The 15,003-nt window shown below is 44.0% G+C and overlaps 4 protein-coding genes across 9 annotated transcripts; 2 read left to right on the forward strand and 2 right to left on the reverse strand.

Moving 5' to 3' along the window:
* Positions 1–25: 25 nt before the first annotated feature.
* On the reverse strand, positions 26–5,424 carry mlh3 (mutL homolog 3 (E. coli)). 5 transcript variants are annotated; one of them, XM_047047938.1, is made up of 12 exons: positions 2,392–5,421; positions 2,092–2,193; positions 1,916–1,995; positions 1,720–1,824; positions 1,545–1,629; positions 1,361–1,435; positions 1,037–1,145; positions 788–944; positions 667–690; positions 508–586; positions 248–396; positions 26–157 (listed from the first exon to the last, which is right to left on the reverse strand). In XM_047047938.1, exons 1-12 carry the CDS (start codon positions 5,018–5,020, stop codon positions 89–91), a joined length of 3,663 nt encoding a protein of 1,220 aa, XP_046903894.1. In that variant the 5' UTR covers positions 5,021–5,421; the 3' UTR covers positions 26–88. The 5 variants fall into 5 exon arrangements, 4 of the variants coding, with proteins under 4 accessions (XP_046903894.1, XP_046903895.1, XP_046903897.1 ...); XM_047047939.1 differs by lacking the exon at positions 2,092–2,193 and having other exon boundaries at positions 2,392–5,418; XM_047047941.1 differs by lacking the exon at positions 2,392–5,421 and having other exon boundaries at positions 2,092–2,383.
* A 1,107-nt stretch (positions 5,425–6,531) lies between these two features.
* LOC124487432 (butyrophilin subfamily 1 member A1-like) lies at positions 6,532–10,752 on the forward strand. Its single transcript, XM_047049776.1, has 4 exons — positions 6,532–7,046; positions 7,205–7,546; positions 9,927–10,211; positions 10,428–10,752. The coding sequence occupies exons 1-4, from the start codon at positions 6,956–6,958 to the stop codon at positions 10,583–10,585; spliced, it is 876 nt and encodes a 291-aa protein (XP_046905732.1). The 5' UTR covers positions 6,532–6,955; the 3' UTR covers positions 10,586–10,752.
* Positions 10,753–11,258: 506 nt separating this feature from the next.
* acyp1 (acylphosphatase 1, erythrocyte (common) type) lies at positions 11,259–12,333 on the reverse strand. The gene is made up of 3 exons (XM_047050343.1): positions 12,260–12,333; positions 12,043–12,144; positions 11,259–11,759 (listed from the first exon to the last, which is right to left on the reverse strand). Exons 2-3 carry the CDS (start codon positions 12,127–12,129, stop codon positions 11,541–11,543), a joined length of 306 nt encoding a protein of 101 aa, XP_046906299.1. The 5' UTR covers positions 12,130–12,144; positions 12,260–12,333; the 3' UTR covers positions 11,259–11,540.
* A 71-nt stretch (positions 12,334–12,404) lies between these two features.
* zc2hc1c (zinc finger, C2HC-type containing 1C) lies at positions 12,405–14,775 on the forward strand. Of its 2 annotated transcripts, XM_047048577.1 has the most exons (3): positions 12,405–12,600; positions 12,809–14,412; positions 14,524–14,775. In XM_047048577.1, the coding sequence occupies exons 1-3, from the start codon at positions 12,549–12,551 to the stop codon at positions 14,746–14,748; spliced, it is 1,881 nt and encodes a 626-aa protein (XP_046904533.1). In that variant the 5' UTR covers positions 12,405–12,548; the 3' UTR covers positions 14,749–14,775. The 2 variants fall into 2 exon arrangements, with proteins under 2 accessions (XP_046904533.1, XP_046904526.1); XM_047048570.1 differs by lacking the exon at positions 12,405–12,600 and having other exon boundaries at positions 12,736–14,412.
* Positions 14,776–15,003: the final 228 nt, after the last annotated feature.

Consider the following 15,003-nt stretch of genomic DNA (forward strand, 5'->3'; position numbering starts at 1 on the left):
GTTTAAAAGCTTTTTTTCTTCATTTATTTAAGGAGCTATAATAAATAATAATTAATTTCTGGTTGTTTGACTGGTTAGATGGGCACAGCTAACTTGTTCCATACAGTTTCCAGGATTTATACATTCTTCTCAGTTTCCAGAGATTAGGTTTGGGTTCCTGTTTGGAGAAAAACATTAGCATAATACAATGTCTAATGACCATTGATTTGGAATAATGAAACGAGACGGCTCAGTTTTGTTGTGGTACCTGTTGGTCACTCAAGTGGAAGATATCCACCAGAGGGGCGATGGATGGTCGGCCATGAGCACACTGGAACGGGAGCTTGCACGATGACAGGCACGCCACAAGGCTGCAACACTCATTCTTGTTGAGGCTGTCGTTGAATTTGATCGCACCTGTTTGGGATTGAACATTATTAAACAATAATGCTGAGGAAATGGTGACAGTCTAATGACACAGAAGAACCAAATCATCACTGAATTAACAAACGAAGAACAGTTCTTTACCGTGACACGCGAGGGAGGCAAGAACCTTCAAGACTGTGAGAGGCAGCGATCCTCTCACTCTACCGGTTAAGCGAAGCAACTGAGAAAATGGAAATCTGTCAAGGTAAGCAGTTTTCAACGGAAACCGAAAAGAATTGACAACACATGTGCCTCGCTTACCTCAATCTGCTCTCGAAGATACTCCTAAAGGCCAATTAGAAGCAGTGGGAAGTAGATTATTGTCTTGTTAAGGATTTTAAGGAACTTCTTGGATTCTTCAGGACTAGTCAGTGTTTCTCACCTCCACTATTGACTTGATGATGGACGGTCTCCCGCGACGGACTTCATTGTTCTCTTTCTCCGTGAAACACATCGGCACTTTACTGACCAACGCACGCAGACCTCCCAGAGAAAACTGCATCTCCAGACCCAGGTTCCTCAGGTGTGGCTCACAGGACCTGCAGGCACCACCCACAAACTTTCATGAGAATCGTGTTCCTTAATACTGAGCAGGTCTGATTGGTGTGCGGTCGGCTAGCAGAGCACTGACCTGAGCAGCCTCACTTCCTCCTCTGTCACTGTGACCTCCAGGGGCGGAGCTATGTTGAAGGAGGCCAACCGCCTCTCCCCCAAGGCCTCGGGGTCATCCTCGTGGGAATCTACACAATCACACATCAACACTGACCTTGAGGGTTTAGCTGGTAGTCTTACGGGCATATGTGAAGCCCTCTGTGACACTGCTTAGAGAAAGGGCTGGACAAATATATTTGATTGACACAGTGAAGCAGGCTTGGAACTTAAAGCCGGTTACCGTGGGTACTTTGTGGTAGTCAGTTGTGTATTCAGTCTCTTCTAATCATGTTCATGGCCTTACCTTCAATAAGGTCCTCCAGACGAACTCTCTCGTGCGCAGCGTGCTGGTCCACAAGCACCAGTAGGTTCCCCGAGACTGAAAATGTAGATCACTCTAAAAATAACATCCTCACCACCAGTTCATTATTAATTTTGTAGTTCCTTTCAGAAAGGAGCAGGGAGATGGATGGAAAACACCACAGTACCGCCATCTTTTCTGCTGTTCTCACACTCTGGACCTCTTGTGTCAATGAGACACGCTAGGAACTTCTTGTCCACTTGATTGATGACCTTTGAGAAAATGAAACTGTGACGATGGCTTCAAACAGGATGTCTGGATTCAGGGAAAGAGCCTTTGTAATCTAATCACATTATAATTACCTTCATTGAGTGTATCATGTCTTTGGAAAAGCGATATGGGAAGAGGATATTGTGGACCTTCACAACCAGACCTTCTGCTTGTCCAGCTGAGACATCCACAGCAACCTGGAAAAACCAGTTATACTATTACGTCCTTCTTGAAAAATGGACAGTTGAAAATGTGTTTAGTTCTGTGATTAAAAGAAAAGCAGAATACCATAGGGGGTCTTTCAAACACAGGGTTAGTCCACTCTGAGTACAAGGAGGACAGTGAGTTTGAGGTCGGAGCTTCAATCCCTGTATGATATGGATCACATGGACCATGGATCACACACTCGTATTGCCACAGCATGGGATCTGTTTCCTGTGGCGGTCTGATCTAATCTAAGGTACCTCTGTGGTTGGGCCCTGAACTAAGCACTCTCTCTGCTCTGGATTTGGGAAGGAAGGGCAACACTACATCCATTTGAAATGGATAACACCTGTACTCAAACCCTAGAGGCAGGAAAGAAAGCCAGGTGAAGCTTACGGCACATACCACAAATATTACTCATATGGACAGTCCCCCTCATAGACACTACCATCCAATACCATACACAGTGAGCAAAAGTATAACAATATTATAATAATGTCATGGTTGTGCAGATTAGCATTTGTCAGAGGGATGAACAACACTAAGTATGAAAGCGTTACCTTTGTTGGAGACGACACTGATCGCCATGTTGGTGACGTCAGACGTGCAGGTGGTCTGTGACTCTTCCCCAGACGGCTCTCCATACCTGCTCAGCCCCGTCACTGTGTTCACATACACCACCTTCCCTGTTGAATCGTCGTAGTGATGCAACCAATCACTTGATTCTGCGACTTCCTTCTTAGCCGATGGTGGACTTGAACTGCTTTCCGGGATGTCGTCAGGATTCAAGCAAGCTTGTTCTCCACTGTTGACAGTGTCACAGTTGTTGTTGACATTTTCAACAGTGGTGTTTGTTAGAGTGTCTTCAGGGACGGTGTCTACATTTGAAAGAGCTTCTGAAAGATATGTCAATGAGACGCCTCTGACCTCTGACCTGGGTTTGTTTTTGAGATTCGATAGCTTGGCTGCTAAAGATGTCCCACCGCTTTTACACTGAGCTGAGAGAGGCTTTAGTTTGGTGAACATGGAGAGTGTTAATGGACTTCTATGGTCATTCTCACCATCCAGCTGTGACTCCATGACTGCCCTTAGCTTTACTTCTTGTTTATCTGCCTCATGCTTCTCAGGAACACCAGATTTCTGTGAGGCTATGGCATCAGCTGCTGAGAGATTGCTCTTAGTGTCCACCGGGAGAGATTTGAATTCAGAACGCTTCCCATATATTCTTCTGAACTTGTCCAAAGAGCCAGCTTCTTTAGATAAAGTCAGCTTCTGACCTGAGAAAACCCTGGGTATCTTTGAGGCGATGGCTGGGTGTTCCCTATATTCTCTCTGGCTAGCTTTACCATTCCCCAAATCCTCTATAGGCGAGAGATGTCTTTTTGTTGCTAGGTTTTCTTGACATCTCATGACTAGACCTGGTCTGAGATGATCGACGGTGCATTTCTGAGAGCCATTTCCATGAAGCAATGAATTTAGCAGATGGGTCTTTGCGTTGCTGACCTTAGTTAGGTCTTGTAACCTTATCTTCTGTTGTTTCTGTGGTATTTGTTTGGAGCAGCTTTGTTCCTGTATAGCCATGGACAGTGCTCCATCAATGCTTTTAGAGACTGAAAGATGACTTTGAATCTCAGCACTTTTCTCTTTGATTGTTTTCAGGTGTTCAACGTCTGGCCAATCGTGAACTATGGAAGCCCCAGTGTTGTGTGATTCATCGCCCACATTCAGCAGCGTGTTGAGTTGCATCTCTTTTCTATCCCCAGGAGGCACAGATTCAGATAAGTCTGTTACTGCTGTCATACGACTGTGTGTGACTGATGGTGTCGTTTCTATGTCTGTTTCCAGACACTCGACAGAAGGGTCACTGTTCTCCCTGCAGTTATCTCGCTGATCACCCTGAACTGGATCTTCGACACATGCATGACTAAGGACGTCAAAGTCTTTCTTCATGCTACGATGGACAGCCTCTGATGTAAGAGTCCCTTCGATGTTACATTCCAGTGAAATACCCTGCGTTAGAGCTTCACGTGCCCTGGTATCATCAGCTCTTTCTACGCCTGCATCTCCAGTGTGTCCACTGAATAAGTTCTGGCCAGCATATTCTATGTCACCAGGGGAAAGTTCCACCAACAATTTCTCTCTTGTCATGAAGGTTCTCACTGCCTCTTCGACACAGAACATAATACCATCCCAGTCTTTGAACTCAATGAGGGTTTTGGCAGGCTCAAGGCAGATGTCATACTCAGAGTAATGGCATTTGATATTCATCACATACACACCATGTAGCTCTGCTCCTCGTTTCTGCTTTGGACTCCTAAAGGAAGAGGAAGCATCTGGGCTGGTGTTTTTCTGATATGAACTGCTCACTTTACGGAGGAGAAAATTCAGCATCTTGTGGATCCGGGTTTTGAGAAGTAGCCTGTCGTTCACATAGAGGAACTGTAAGTTGTTGTTGTAGTGGCCCTCTCTTCCAATGTAGCCGATTACTTCAAACTGTGCGTGAGAGTGGCCGATTGGCCCTAGTCTCTGTGCCTTTCCTAAACCATGGATCTGAACAAACCTGTAGTAAGTGTTTTGGGCTTTAGAGAGCTGCACCACCATGGCCCCTGTGCAGTCATTCTTCAGAGTAAAAGATACAGAGGGATGCATGAGTGACACAGCCTCCACTCTCTGCCTCATCCGGTCACTTTCCAGAACTGCATCCATCCTCTTTCTCCTGACTGGCATGTTGTGGAAAAAGTTACATATTGTGACAGTTGTCCCTGCAGAAGGTCGCGTAGTCTTACCTTCGAAAACGTCTAAGCCCTTGCCATCCTTGAACACCTTCACATGAGTCTTCACGGATAACTTGGTCCTGGAAGATATTTCCACAAGCATTGCCAAGGAGACAATGCTAGCAACGGCTTCCCCTCTAAAACCATAAAATCTAAGGTTGTCCAAGTCCTCTAGAGTGGTGCATTTACTAGTGAAGTATCGATTCCCTACCTTCTCCATATCCTCAATGCCCATCCCAGATCCGTTGTCAATAACCTGCACTTTGAACGCCTCCATGTCCACTCGAACCCCAACGCATGTAGCCCCGGCGTCAACACTGTTGAGAATGATTTCCTCAACACATTGCTGCAGGGAACATATAGCAACGCCAGACCGAAGCTTGCACTGAACATCTTTTGATAAACACCTTATCATGTCCTTAAATTCAGATATAGGGCATGTCTGCCAATTTAGTTAATACAGTTGGCTAGATTTACCAAGCTGACTTTACGTAGGCAGCAAGCTGCAAGCTGTACAGTAGCGTCTCCAGTCAAAACAGTTTCCAGTCAGTCAGTGTTGGCTCCGTTGGTTACTGTTAGCTATAGCTAGCTAGCGCTGGGAGTATAAACCAGCAAGCTTCTTCATATAAAATAGACGCGTTTCCAAACGAAAAAACGTGCATATAAAACTAGTTTGAAGCAAACACAATAAAATCACGTTAATTTGGCACCCAAAACGAACTCAGAAACAAACAGTTCTTTCCAGTGCAGTAGCCAATAGCGACATGTATCCTCTCGCCAGAACAATTGTTCATCGATTGGTTGTCATGTGGAGCTTTTGCGGGCGGGGTTTTACGGCTTCAGTGCTTGCTTCACTCACCACCCACTCGGGCGATCTTTGTTAATAAACCGAAGATTATCTTTGCACAAACTGACAACACTGCCCTCTTCAGTTGTCTGACCATCTGAAAGAGTGATTATGTGATGAATCCAAAATAACAAATATTTCTGCACATTTTAGTTATCATTTTAGCTTTAATGTACGTTAACACATACGTTAAATAAATAGTTAAATGAATACATAGTTTTTTTTTAAGTTCCTTAGTATTCTAGTAGTATTATATTAAATATCTACAACTAATACATTTCAAGAATTCTCTCATTTTTCAAAAGCACATCACACATGAATATGTGTGGGTCTGTTAGCTGCATTTAAGGGCAAACTATTTTAAACGTTGTGTGATCCAAGCTCTCCATTTTCTTTTCATTCTTAAACTCTGCTTTGATAAGTTGTGATTTGGGACTTCCGGTGGATTTGAGCCATCCCTTCATCTCTTTAACTTTGCTGCTTGGTCCTTGAAGCTGTCCTTGCAGTTCCAGCTTCTGTGTTCTGTACCCAGCCGACCAGACCTCGTTCTTTCCCCTCTGCCTGAAAATCTATTTGAAACGTAGATAAGATTTGGGGATGAGGAATGAGGTAATCCTGGTTCTGTCTCAGGTTGAAGCTGCAGAAGCAGACAGTGTTGCCAGACTCTCCTCACCCTGGTCATAAACCAACCCTTCAACGCTCCAGTCTCCCCCAGGAATGTCAGCTTCAGAACTGCTGGAGTTTGTGTTTGCTTACAGCAGAGTCTACAGGAGACAAAGGGGTTAAACTGTCTGGCCGTCTAAAGCTCATCTTTGATGAGACCAAATGTCCCCAAAAAATGTACTGTCAGATTCTTTTGAAATAATCTTCTAATCTCATCTGTGAGAGGGTAAGTGAACCCAGGGTGAAAGGCATCCAGTACGTCTCTAAGATGTTCAACCTCTTTAAGGAATTTGAGTTCCTTCTCATCCAGTTCCAGTAAAGCCTGTGTTTCCACCCAGCAAATGACAAACAATGTAACCATCTCCATGGTAACCTTGTCACATGTTACTGTGGTTGGTTTAATTCAACAACTCACAGTGGGTGTTCATGGAAACAAGACAGGTGTGGGAGTGGCGTTAAAGAGACAGTGTGAGAGCTAGAGAGTTTGAGTAGCCTACTTTATAACTGCTTTATTGAACTAACAGTTGTACCAAAGGACTGCTGTGTAACAATGACCAAATCTTCAGGAGGACCGGTTGAGACAGACTAAATCTTGGTTCATTCCAGAATATATAAGATCTCTGCTAGTAGACGTTCTGGACTCAGAATTATCCGACTGAAATGGTCCACATTCCTCTCACCTGTAACTCATGCCGTGATGTCGCATGATCGTAATCAGCATGCACGTATCTGCGTAGGAGAAAGGAGCAGCTTTTAAGACAGAAACTCAGTCTGTTCAGTGACGGCAGCTGGATTATTGACGGATTTTACTAGAGTTGGGATACCAGACACAGGTGAGGTATGAAGAACCTCAAGAACCCTGATATGAACTGGAACGTATGGGTCATTCAACACCTGCTTGCATCGCTTCTCTTTAAGGCAGCCTTCTCATGTAAGTGTGTCATTGGTCTGGTGTGCTGTATGGTGACTCAAATAGAGAATGTAAAATGTTTCTGTTTTGAGCTGTCATACTCGTTGTGATTGTTGTAAATTGAAGGTACGACTACTAGTCTGTCCAAAGATGTGGGTCACTTGTGCTTCTGTCTGTAGTTGAGTTCCAGGATACTGTCCCCCACGGCCCCGTTATAGCCGTCCAGGGACAACAGGTCCTCCTGCCTTGCAGCTTCCAAGTGAGCGGCAGCCTGGGCAGCTTGGTGGTCATCTGGCACAGGGGGCAGGAGGTGGTCCACAGCTTCTATCACGGGAGAGACCAGCTGGACCGCCAGAGCCGTCGCTATGCCAACAGATCCAGCCTGATGTACTCCGACATAGAGCGGGGGGATTCCTCTCTGCGTCTGGAGCTCAGCAACATGGAGGATGAGGGAGACTACACCTGCTCTGTCAGCACGCTGCTGGGGAGCCAGAGGAAAACCTTATCTTTGAAAGTAGCATGTAATCACACTTCTTATGACTGTAAACCTCTCCTTAAAATATGCATAGTAATTGATGGGATCATGGTGAATTGCCAATTACTTTGATTGTTTAAATGGGTCATAGAATGCTAAACCAAGTTTATCTTGTCATTGTTGAATAACGACAGTTCGGTGGGTAAAAGGGACATACAGTGAATCTAAAAGTCTAATGACACCTCTTTCCTATCTAATCTCACAAGTTGAAGCTGCTGCTGTAAAACGAGCGGTTGAAAAAAATCCACAAATGTGGCTTCACCTTGTTTGGCTCTGGCGGGTTGCACCAACAGGATTTAGGACCAGTCTTAAGCTAAGACTGGCGTAACTCAACGTTCTATGTCTAAAATGATGTTGCGCCTGTTGCACCACGCTGACTTAAGTTGCTTTTTCCCTAAGTCTAGTCCTAAATGTTACGCCCTGTGGAGAGGAGTCTTATGTTAAAACAGAACGTTTTCTGTGTTGGTTTCTATAGTAGGCTAATTTTCACAAAACCGTTGAGTGCAGCTAAAACAACAAGTAGCCTATAACAATGGCGCGTCTAATTTATAGATTGTATAATGAACGCGCTTTAAGACGTGAGAGAGTAGTGCGAGACAGAACTAACCTGCTGGATATGTACAATGATAAGGAGTTATTTCAGAGATTTCGTTTCAGTAGGGTTGAGATTTTTTCTCTAGTGGACGAACTGTCTGACGATTTGCGCTTTCAGGCAGACCGAAATGCTGCCCTGACGCCAACGTTACAGCTTTTAATTGCACTGAGGTTTTATGCCAACGGTGCATTTCAAAACACTGTGGGGGACATGATTGGCGTGCATAAATCTACAGCTCGTAGAGTTATTCGTAGGGTCTAGCTGGCACTGAGTCGCCGCCTACCGCATTATGTCAACTTGCCTAACGAGGCCGAGGCAATCGCTGTCAAGCAGCGTTTCCGCCAGGCGTCTGGCATCCCTGGTATCATCATGGTAAAAATGTATGGGTATCATGGCAACGCACGTTCCATTCTCGAATTCCACGGGCACTTTCATGAACGCGCATAACAGTGCGTTCACACTGCAGCGACGCGATGCGAGCGACAACATGTTTTCCATTCATTTTCTATGGAGCCAGGCGAATCGCTTGCGTGGTGCATTGTGGGTAGCGACGCGACGCGACAGAGTTGAGATTTTCTCAACTTTATGCAAATGAGGAGCGATTTTCGCTAGCAATGGCCAATTGGAGTGTTTTCTTGTTTCTCGTAACGTAACAACTATGGCAAACATTTCTAGCTTTCTAGGTTTCAAGGTGGAGGAGAAACTAATCGTTTGTGTGGCTGCTTACCCAGTCCTGTAAGATACATAGCTGTATTTGTACAGAGATATTAATTTAAAAAAAACAATGCATGGCGCAAGGTTTGCCGAAGTTGTGGGTGCTTGTACTTTCAAATTCAGTTTAGTCACATTACGTAACTTCGTTCTGTGGTAACTAGCTAGCTAGCCCGGCTGGAACTCCCTATCGTATCGACAGATTAGCAGAGACTGAGGAATATATTAAAACGTTTTTTACACATGTCAACGTGATTATTATATATGATTATTATTATATTACTATTAAACAGTTTTGTATGTTGTATACAAGTTGTATTTGATCGATGTTGCAACTGCGTAAACCCAAGTCTGCACACTTGGCCATGACAACTACAACAGTGACTTTAGAGAACTACATTCTACATGTATCTGTTTGAAACGCCCACGAGCGTGGTGAACTGTGGGAAGGCAAGCGATGGCAAGCGATTCGCGTCGCTGCTGTGTGAACGCACTGTAAGACTGGTCGTAAATTCAGTTGGTGCAACAGGCGTTAGATATGGGCTTAAGACCGTTCTTAACTAAGACTGACTTAGGACTTAAGACAGTCTTAGCAAAGACTAGTTGGAGCAACCCACTGAGACCAGTCTGGTCTGTACCTTTGTCACGCTTGCTCTGCTGCGCGCTGCTCTGTGTACTTCCAAGGGAATTACAACCATGGGCGTATCTAGCTGGAGCTCCCCCAACAGTTTCATTAGCCCCCCCAAAACATTTTAATAAAAAATAATGATAATTAAAAAAATATATGTATTTTTTTCTTTCATATTTTAAATCTAAATTCGTTAATTTCCCTTCCTAAACCCCACTAGAGGACACTATTTAAAATGATATTTTCAAAAAATTATTCTGGGGGAACACACCCCCAGACCCCCCTAGTTTTGTTGGGTCACAGGAAAAATGATAGGTTTTATCTAGGGGCTTAGCCCGGGCCCAAAAGTGGGAACCTAGATTCGCCCCTAATTACCACCTCTACGTTTTTCAAGGACATTGAAAATTGACCACAAGTTTTCTATCATTTCAGCTCTGTACGCTCAACCACATTCAAACTTGAAAGTATCTCCCAGCGGCTTGGAGCTGGTCCTGACTTCACAAGGAGGACGCCCTGCCCCCTGCGTTCAGTGGCTGGATGACAGAGGAGAGGACATCACAAACCACACAAGCACAGTCGTCAGGCAGGACACAGACGGACTGTTTACAGTGTCCAGCAACCTGACTCTGCAGCCAGCCGGCACCAGGAGCCTCTCCTTCATCCTGAAGAACAGGATCCTGGGCCAGGTGATAAGGAGAGACTTCACTCTAGACACAGGTAAAGCACTACAACATACCAACGGTTTATTTCACATTTTGTTTATAGAGTGAGAGAGACTGGAAAGTATGAGTGTGAAGGCGTGGTAGAACATCGCTCTGGATAAGAGCGTCTGCTAAATGACTAAATGTAGAACAGAAGTTAGGAGGCATGGTAGAATTCCTTGAATGAATCATGAATAATTCTTAACCATAGATAATTTTTTTTGTCTTACAGGTATTGGTGCCAAGTCATCAAGGAACCATGACAGAGACAGATGTGGGGTTGTGTTATTCCTCGTGATAATCATCTTCTTACAAGCAACAGCATTAGTATTGCAGAGAAGACATGTCCAAAAAAGAAAACCAACAGCATTGAGAACAGAACATGTTTAATCACCAAAGGAAACCCTGATGTTCTATAGTGCTGTTACATAGCCTGACGTTGTCATACTGAACACATTTTTTTGTGGGCGGGGAGAAGTTGGGCTGGCAGCCAGGCTAGCTGTTACATGGAATGCACTGTAAATTTGACTGTAACATATTTTATATTTAAGGATAGGCATACATCAATAATTTACAATTTAATGTTTATTATTAGATGTTTACTGTCCTTGACACGCTTCTGCTGGTTTCTTTAGTGAGGTCATTATTGTTATTCCTAGATGCCTTTGAAACTTTCGACTTTCCACGAACAGGTCCTTCTATACTGGAACCTAATGTTCAAGCACAATTTCAGCCAACATAATGTCAATTTGGAACAATATATGTATATTATCAAATAGACCATCTTTATTTATAGAATATTGGTGGGATAAAGGAATATGTTAAATTTGACATAATATGGACATAGGAGGTAACATATTGGAACTATTATACTATAATTATAAAACTTTTGTAGCAAATTTAAAATAAACAGCTCTCAAAAAATGTATAATACAATTTCAAAAATATACCTTTACAAATGTTTAGACTACTAAGAGAACAAGTTAAATACACAGTGGCAAATCATATGAGCCTAGGATAAACCAAGCACTATTTACAGATTTAAAAAAACCCTCGGACGATCCTAATTTATTAAACGAATGTTCTCTTTGCCCAAACTGCCCTCTTCAGCTGAAAGAGTGATTATGTGGTGAATCCATAATAATTAAAAATGACCACAAATTTGAGTTATCGTTTTAGTTGTTTTAATGTGCGTTAACACATACTTTAAATACATCATAAATAGTTTTTTTTTAAAGTTCCTTAGTATTCTAGCAGCATTCTATTTAATATCTACAACTTACACATTTCAAGAATTCTCTCATTTTTCAAAAGCACATATTTTTCCACAACCTGTTAGCTGCATTTAAGGGCGAACTATTTTAAACGTTGTGTGATCCAAGCTCTCAATTTTCTTTTCATTCTTAAACTCTACTTTTATAATTTGTGACTTGGGACTTCCGGTGGATTTGAGCCATTCCTTAATTTCTTTAACTTTGCTGCTTGGTCCTTGAAGCTGTCCTTGCACAGTTCCAGCTTCTGTGTTCTGTACCCATCCGACCAGACCTAGTTTTTTCCCCTCTGCCTGAAAATCGAATTGAAACGTAAATAAGACATTCTATTGTTGGGATGCAATATGCATGTAGCCTTCCGTAAACCATAATTTAAACTTCAAATACTTCAAACTTCAAATTTGACAAAGACTGGTTTTATGGACACTATCTTAAACTACATTTCACAATAGAAAATGTTTCTCTGTCACTGCTTTAGGAAAAGCCTATACGGTCAGGTTCTGAGGTAAAATATTTTTGTGATTGTCTTTTGGGAAACCATAAGATTTATTGTTACCTTTAGGTTTTCAGATTTACCTGTGTATATTTGCGAAAGAATACGCCTTGTACTCTACCAAATACTTCATAATCCACAGATAGAAGGTCAGCTCCATCATCAGACATCACAAACGTCTTTGACTAAAAGAAGACATGCCAGATGTGTTTGCTGTTACAAGAAGCACTGTATAACACTGTAATTCATTTCATATATATATATATAAATCCTTTTGAATAATATTGATGTATCTCTTACCTCAGCTAGCTAGCTGACTAAAGCACAGAAACACAGCCTGTTGAACAGTGTCTGTATGAACGAATGGTCTGTATGAACCATTCATTCGTTTGCGCTTGTCGTAATATCCGGGGTCTGGTACTTCCGGCCAAGTTATAAGCCTATTAGAAACCGTTTTGTTCAAACGAGTTGTTCGTTTCTAAGCAACGTATACCAACAAACAGGTGTGTGACTGCTAATAAAACGTTTGTTTGCTAGCGCGACCTCATTCTGTCGTAGATAGCTATACCTTCAAATTGCTATCCGTGAAATGCTGAATAAGAAGCTTGAGGAAAAATATGCCAATCCAAGAGGGAGAGCTGGTAAGTTGATAAAGTCTGAATTATTTACATAGATTCCAGATAAACTGGCAAAATAAATTCGTTTGATCTGACTTAGTCAAGCAAGTTTTATCTAGCCTACTAGCCTAAACTTCGAGGCTAAAGCTGTTTGGGAATATGAGTGGGCCTTTGACTTGGGTGGAGAGAACTCCACATCCTCACTTTACAACCCCTTTTCCCCTTAACAAAGAAATGATATTGGAAAAACTCCCAGCTGTGTTGAAGAAGGACTCAGGTGGGCTATATCATCAGAGTCAAACTGGATTTCAAAAAAAATCTTTTGACAGAAGACATAGAGAGATAATTGCTATTAACGAATGGCAGCAAAAAAACAAAGAGACATTTGATCAAAACAATTATTGTCCTCCAAGGCAATACAGCTCTAGATGGAGAAATGGCAACTTTGACCCTGAGTCAGACAGTATGCTTGTAAGGAAAGTGGATGGATTGGACCGGGCTTTTCCACTAAAACCGGTTTACCACAAACGGTCGGTCAGTGCCAAGGACGAGGTACAAAGATTGCCTGTTCCCAGTGTTCCATCCCTATCGGGAGGTTTCCGAGAATACAGCGGAAGATCTGGAAAAACTGAGAACAGGAAACCTCAAGAGATTTCTTACCCATCGTTTGAGGAGTATAATAATGGCAAAGATGATACTGGACCCCAACAATTAAAGGGAGAGAGGCTGTCGGACGAGCAACGAAGACTTGCAAAGGAAATTCATAAGAAGGAGCTGATGATCCAGAACAAGCTATGGAAGACCGGAGAGAAACTAAAGAGCCAGAGGGAAAGGGTTGCTTCAGGTGACGACAAACACAGGAGGGAGGAGAGATATACGAGGAGACCAGCAGAAGAAATAAACAAATGGGTTCAAAATAAGGTGTCAGATGAGCACAGGAGAAGGGATTTAGAGCGAGGAGGCCAAGCGAGGATAATAAAGGAGAAGTCTTTAAGGAGAGAGAAAACCCTGGATACGGATTGGCCAAGGGAGAAAAGGGAGGAAATGAACAAAGACAGACGAGTTCATGAAACACCTGTGGAGGACTGGGAAAGATGGGAAATAAGGGACAAAGAGACAAATAAAAGGCCAGAGTGGAATACAGAAAGGAGGAGGAGGGAGATGGGTGTGTATCAGGAGAGGGAGACGCACAGACAGTGGGAGGAGCACAGACAGTGGGAGGGGCACAGACAGTGGGAGGGGCACAGGAGTGACAGGCTGAGAGAGCGAGAGTGGCACGAGGTGGAGAGAGACATGAATGAAAAGGAGATAAGGTTGGAGAGAGAAAAGAAGCTGCTTTGGCACAGGTGGGAGAAGGAACAAGCGAGAGCAGAAGAGGAGAGAAGGAAGTTGGCTGAGGAGGACCTAGACTGGCAGAGGGAAAACCAGTGGGAGAGATCCAGAGAGAGGTACGTGGTGAGGGATGGTAAGAGAAGGGAAAAGGACTTGGCTCCTCGTGGGAGGATCCAGGAGAATGGGCACCAGCAACCTGCCCATAGAGGAACAGAGAACAGGAGACCTCCAGAGTTGTCCTCCACATCAGTCTCTAATCCTCAGTCAAACGGGCCACGGCGAGATGCTCTTCGCCTGGAACAGACGCGTGATGATGTTCCCCTGCTCATCGCTTGCAAGATTTGCCAGAGACATTTTCTTGCAGAGAGACTGGAGAAGCACCACCAGGTCTGTGAAAAGATGCAGAAGTCCAACCGCCAAGTTTACGACTCTTTCAAGCACAGAGCCAAAGGGACAGAATTGGAGGAGTTCATGAAAACCAACACGAGAAGCAAGACTCCAGAGGTACCTATTTATATTCATCAATATTGTTTTTGTGTTGGTGAGACATGGTGAATCTAATTCATATCATTTGTAATGTTTTGTGGTTGACATGTCTTGTACTTTACATCTCAGCTGAAAAAGAACAACTGGAGGGTGAAGCATGCACAGTTGTTGCGTAACATGCAACACGCGCATGGTGGTTCTGCACAGCCGGCACCATCCATCCAAGACCCGGATTACGTCACCTGTCCTCACTGTGAGCGTCGGTTCGCTCCAGGGCCAGCAGAGCGACATGTCCCCAAATGTCAGAACATCAAGAGTCGCCCCCCACCGCCTCCCCGCCGCCCCCCACCCTAACCCCGGGCACCCCCCACCCTAACCCCCGCCGCCCCCCACCCTAACCCCCTCCGCCCCCCACCCTAACCCCCGCCGCCCCTCACCCCATCCCCGGGCGCCTCCCCGGCGGTCCTGACCATAACCCCACCCTAATTTTTGTGGTTGACATGACTTGTACTTTAAATCTCAGCTGAAGAAGAACAACTGGAGGGTGAAGCATGACAGCCAGCTCCCCTGTGCCCCCCCCCACCTCCTCCCCTGTGCCCCCCCCCCACC

This window comes from Hypomesus transpacificus, chromosome 3 (genome assembly GCF_021917145.1).
Source record: "Hypomesus transpacificus isolate Combined female chromosome 3, fHypTra1, whole genome shotgun sequence".
NCBI lineage: Eukaryota > Metazoa > Chordata > Actinopteri > Osmeriformes > Osmeridae > Hypomesus > Hypomesus transpacificus.

Bases quoted from the DNA above. Each gene is read 5' to 3' on its own strand.
- mlh3 (XM_047047938.1), bottom strand. From the start codon at position 5,020: ATGATAAGGTGTTTATCAAAAGATGTTCAGTGCAAGCTTCGGTCTGGC. The intron at 1,630-1,719 runs GTAATTATAATG...ATTTTCTCAAAG, and splicing joins ACATGATACACTCAATGAAG to GTCATCAATCAAGTGGACAA. The intron at 691-787 runs GTGAGAAACACT...ATTGGCCTTTAG, and splicing joins TCATCAAGTCAATAGTGGAG to GAGTATCTTCGAGAGCAGAT.
- acyp1 (XM_047050343.1), bottom strand. From the start codon at position 12,129: ATGTCTGATGATGGAGCTGACCTTCTATCTGTGGATTATGAAGTATTT. The intron at 11,760-12,042 runs GTAAATCTGAAA...TTCGATTTTCAG, and splicing joins TCTTTCGCAAATATACACAG to GCAGAGGGGAAAAAACTAGG.
- zc2hc1c (XM_047048570.1), top strand. From the start codon at position 12,736: ATGAGTGGGCCTTTGACTTGGGTGGAGAGAACTCCACATCCTCACTTT. The intron at 14,413-14,523 runs GTACCTATTTAT...TTTACATCTCAG, and splicing joins CGAGAAGCAAGACTCCAGAG to CTGAAAAAGAACAACTGGAG.
- LOC124487432 (XM_047049776.1), top strand. From the start codon at position 6,956: ATGAAGAACCTCAAGAACCCTGATATGAACTGGAACGTATGGGTCATT. The intron at 7,047-7,204 runs GTAAGTGTGTCA...TTCTGTCTGTAG, and splicing joins CTTTAAGGCAGCCTTCTCAT to TTGAGTTCCAGGATACTGTC. The intron at 10,212-10,427 runs GTAAAGCACTAC...TTTGTCTTACAG, and splicing joins AGACTTCACTCTAGACACAG to GTATTGGTGCCAAGTCATCA.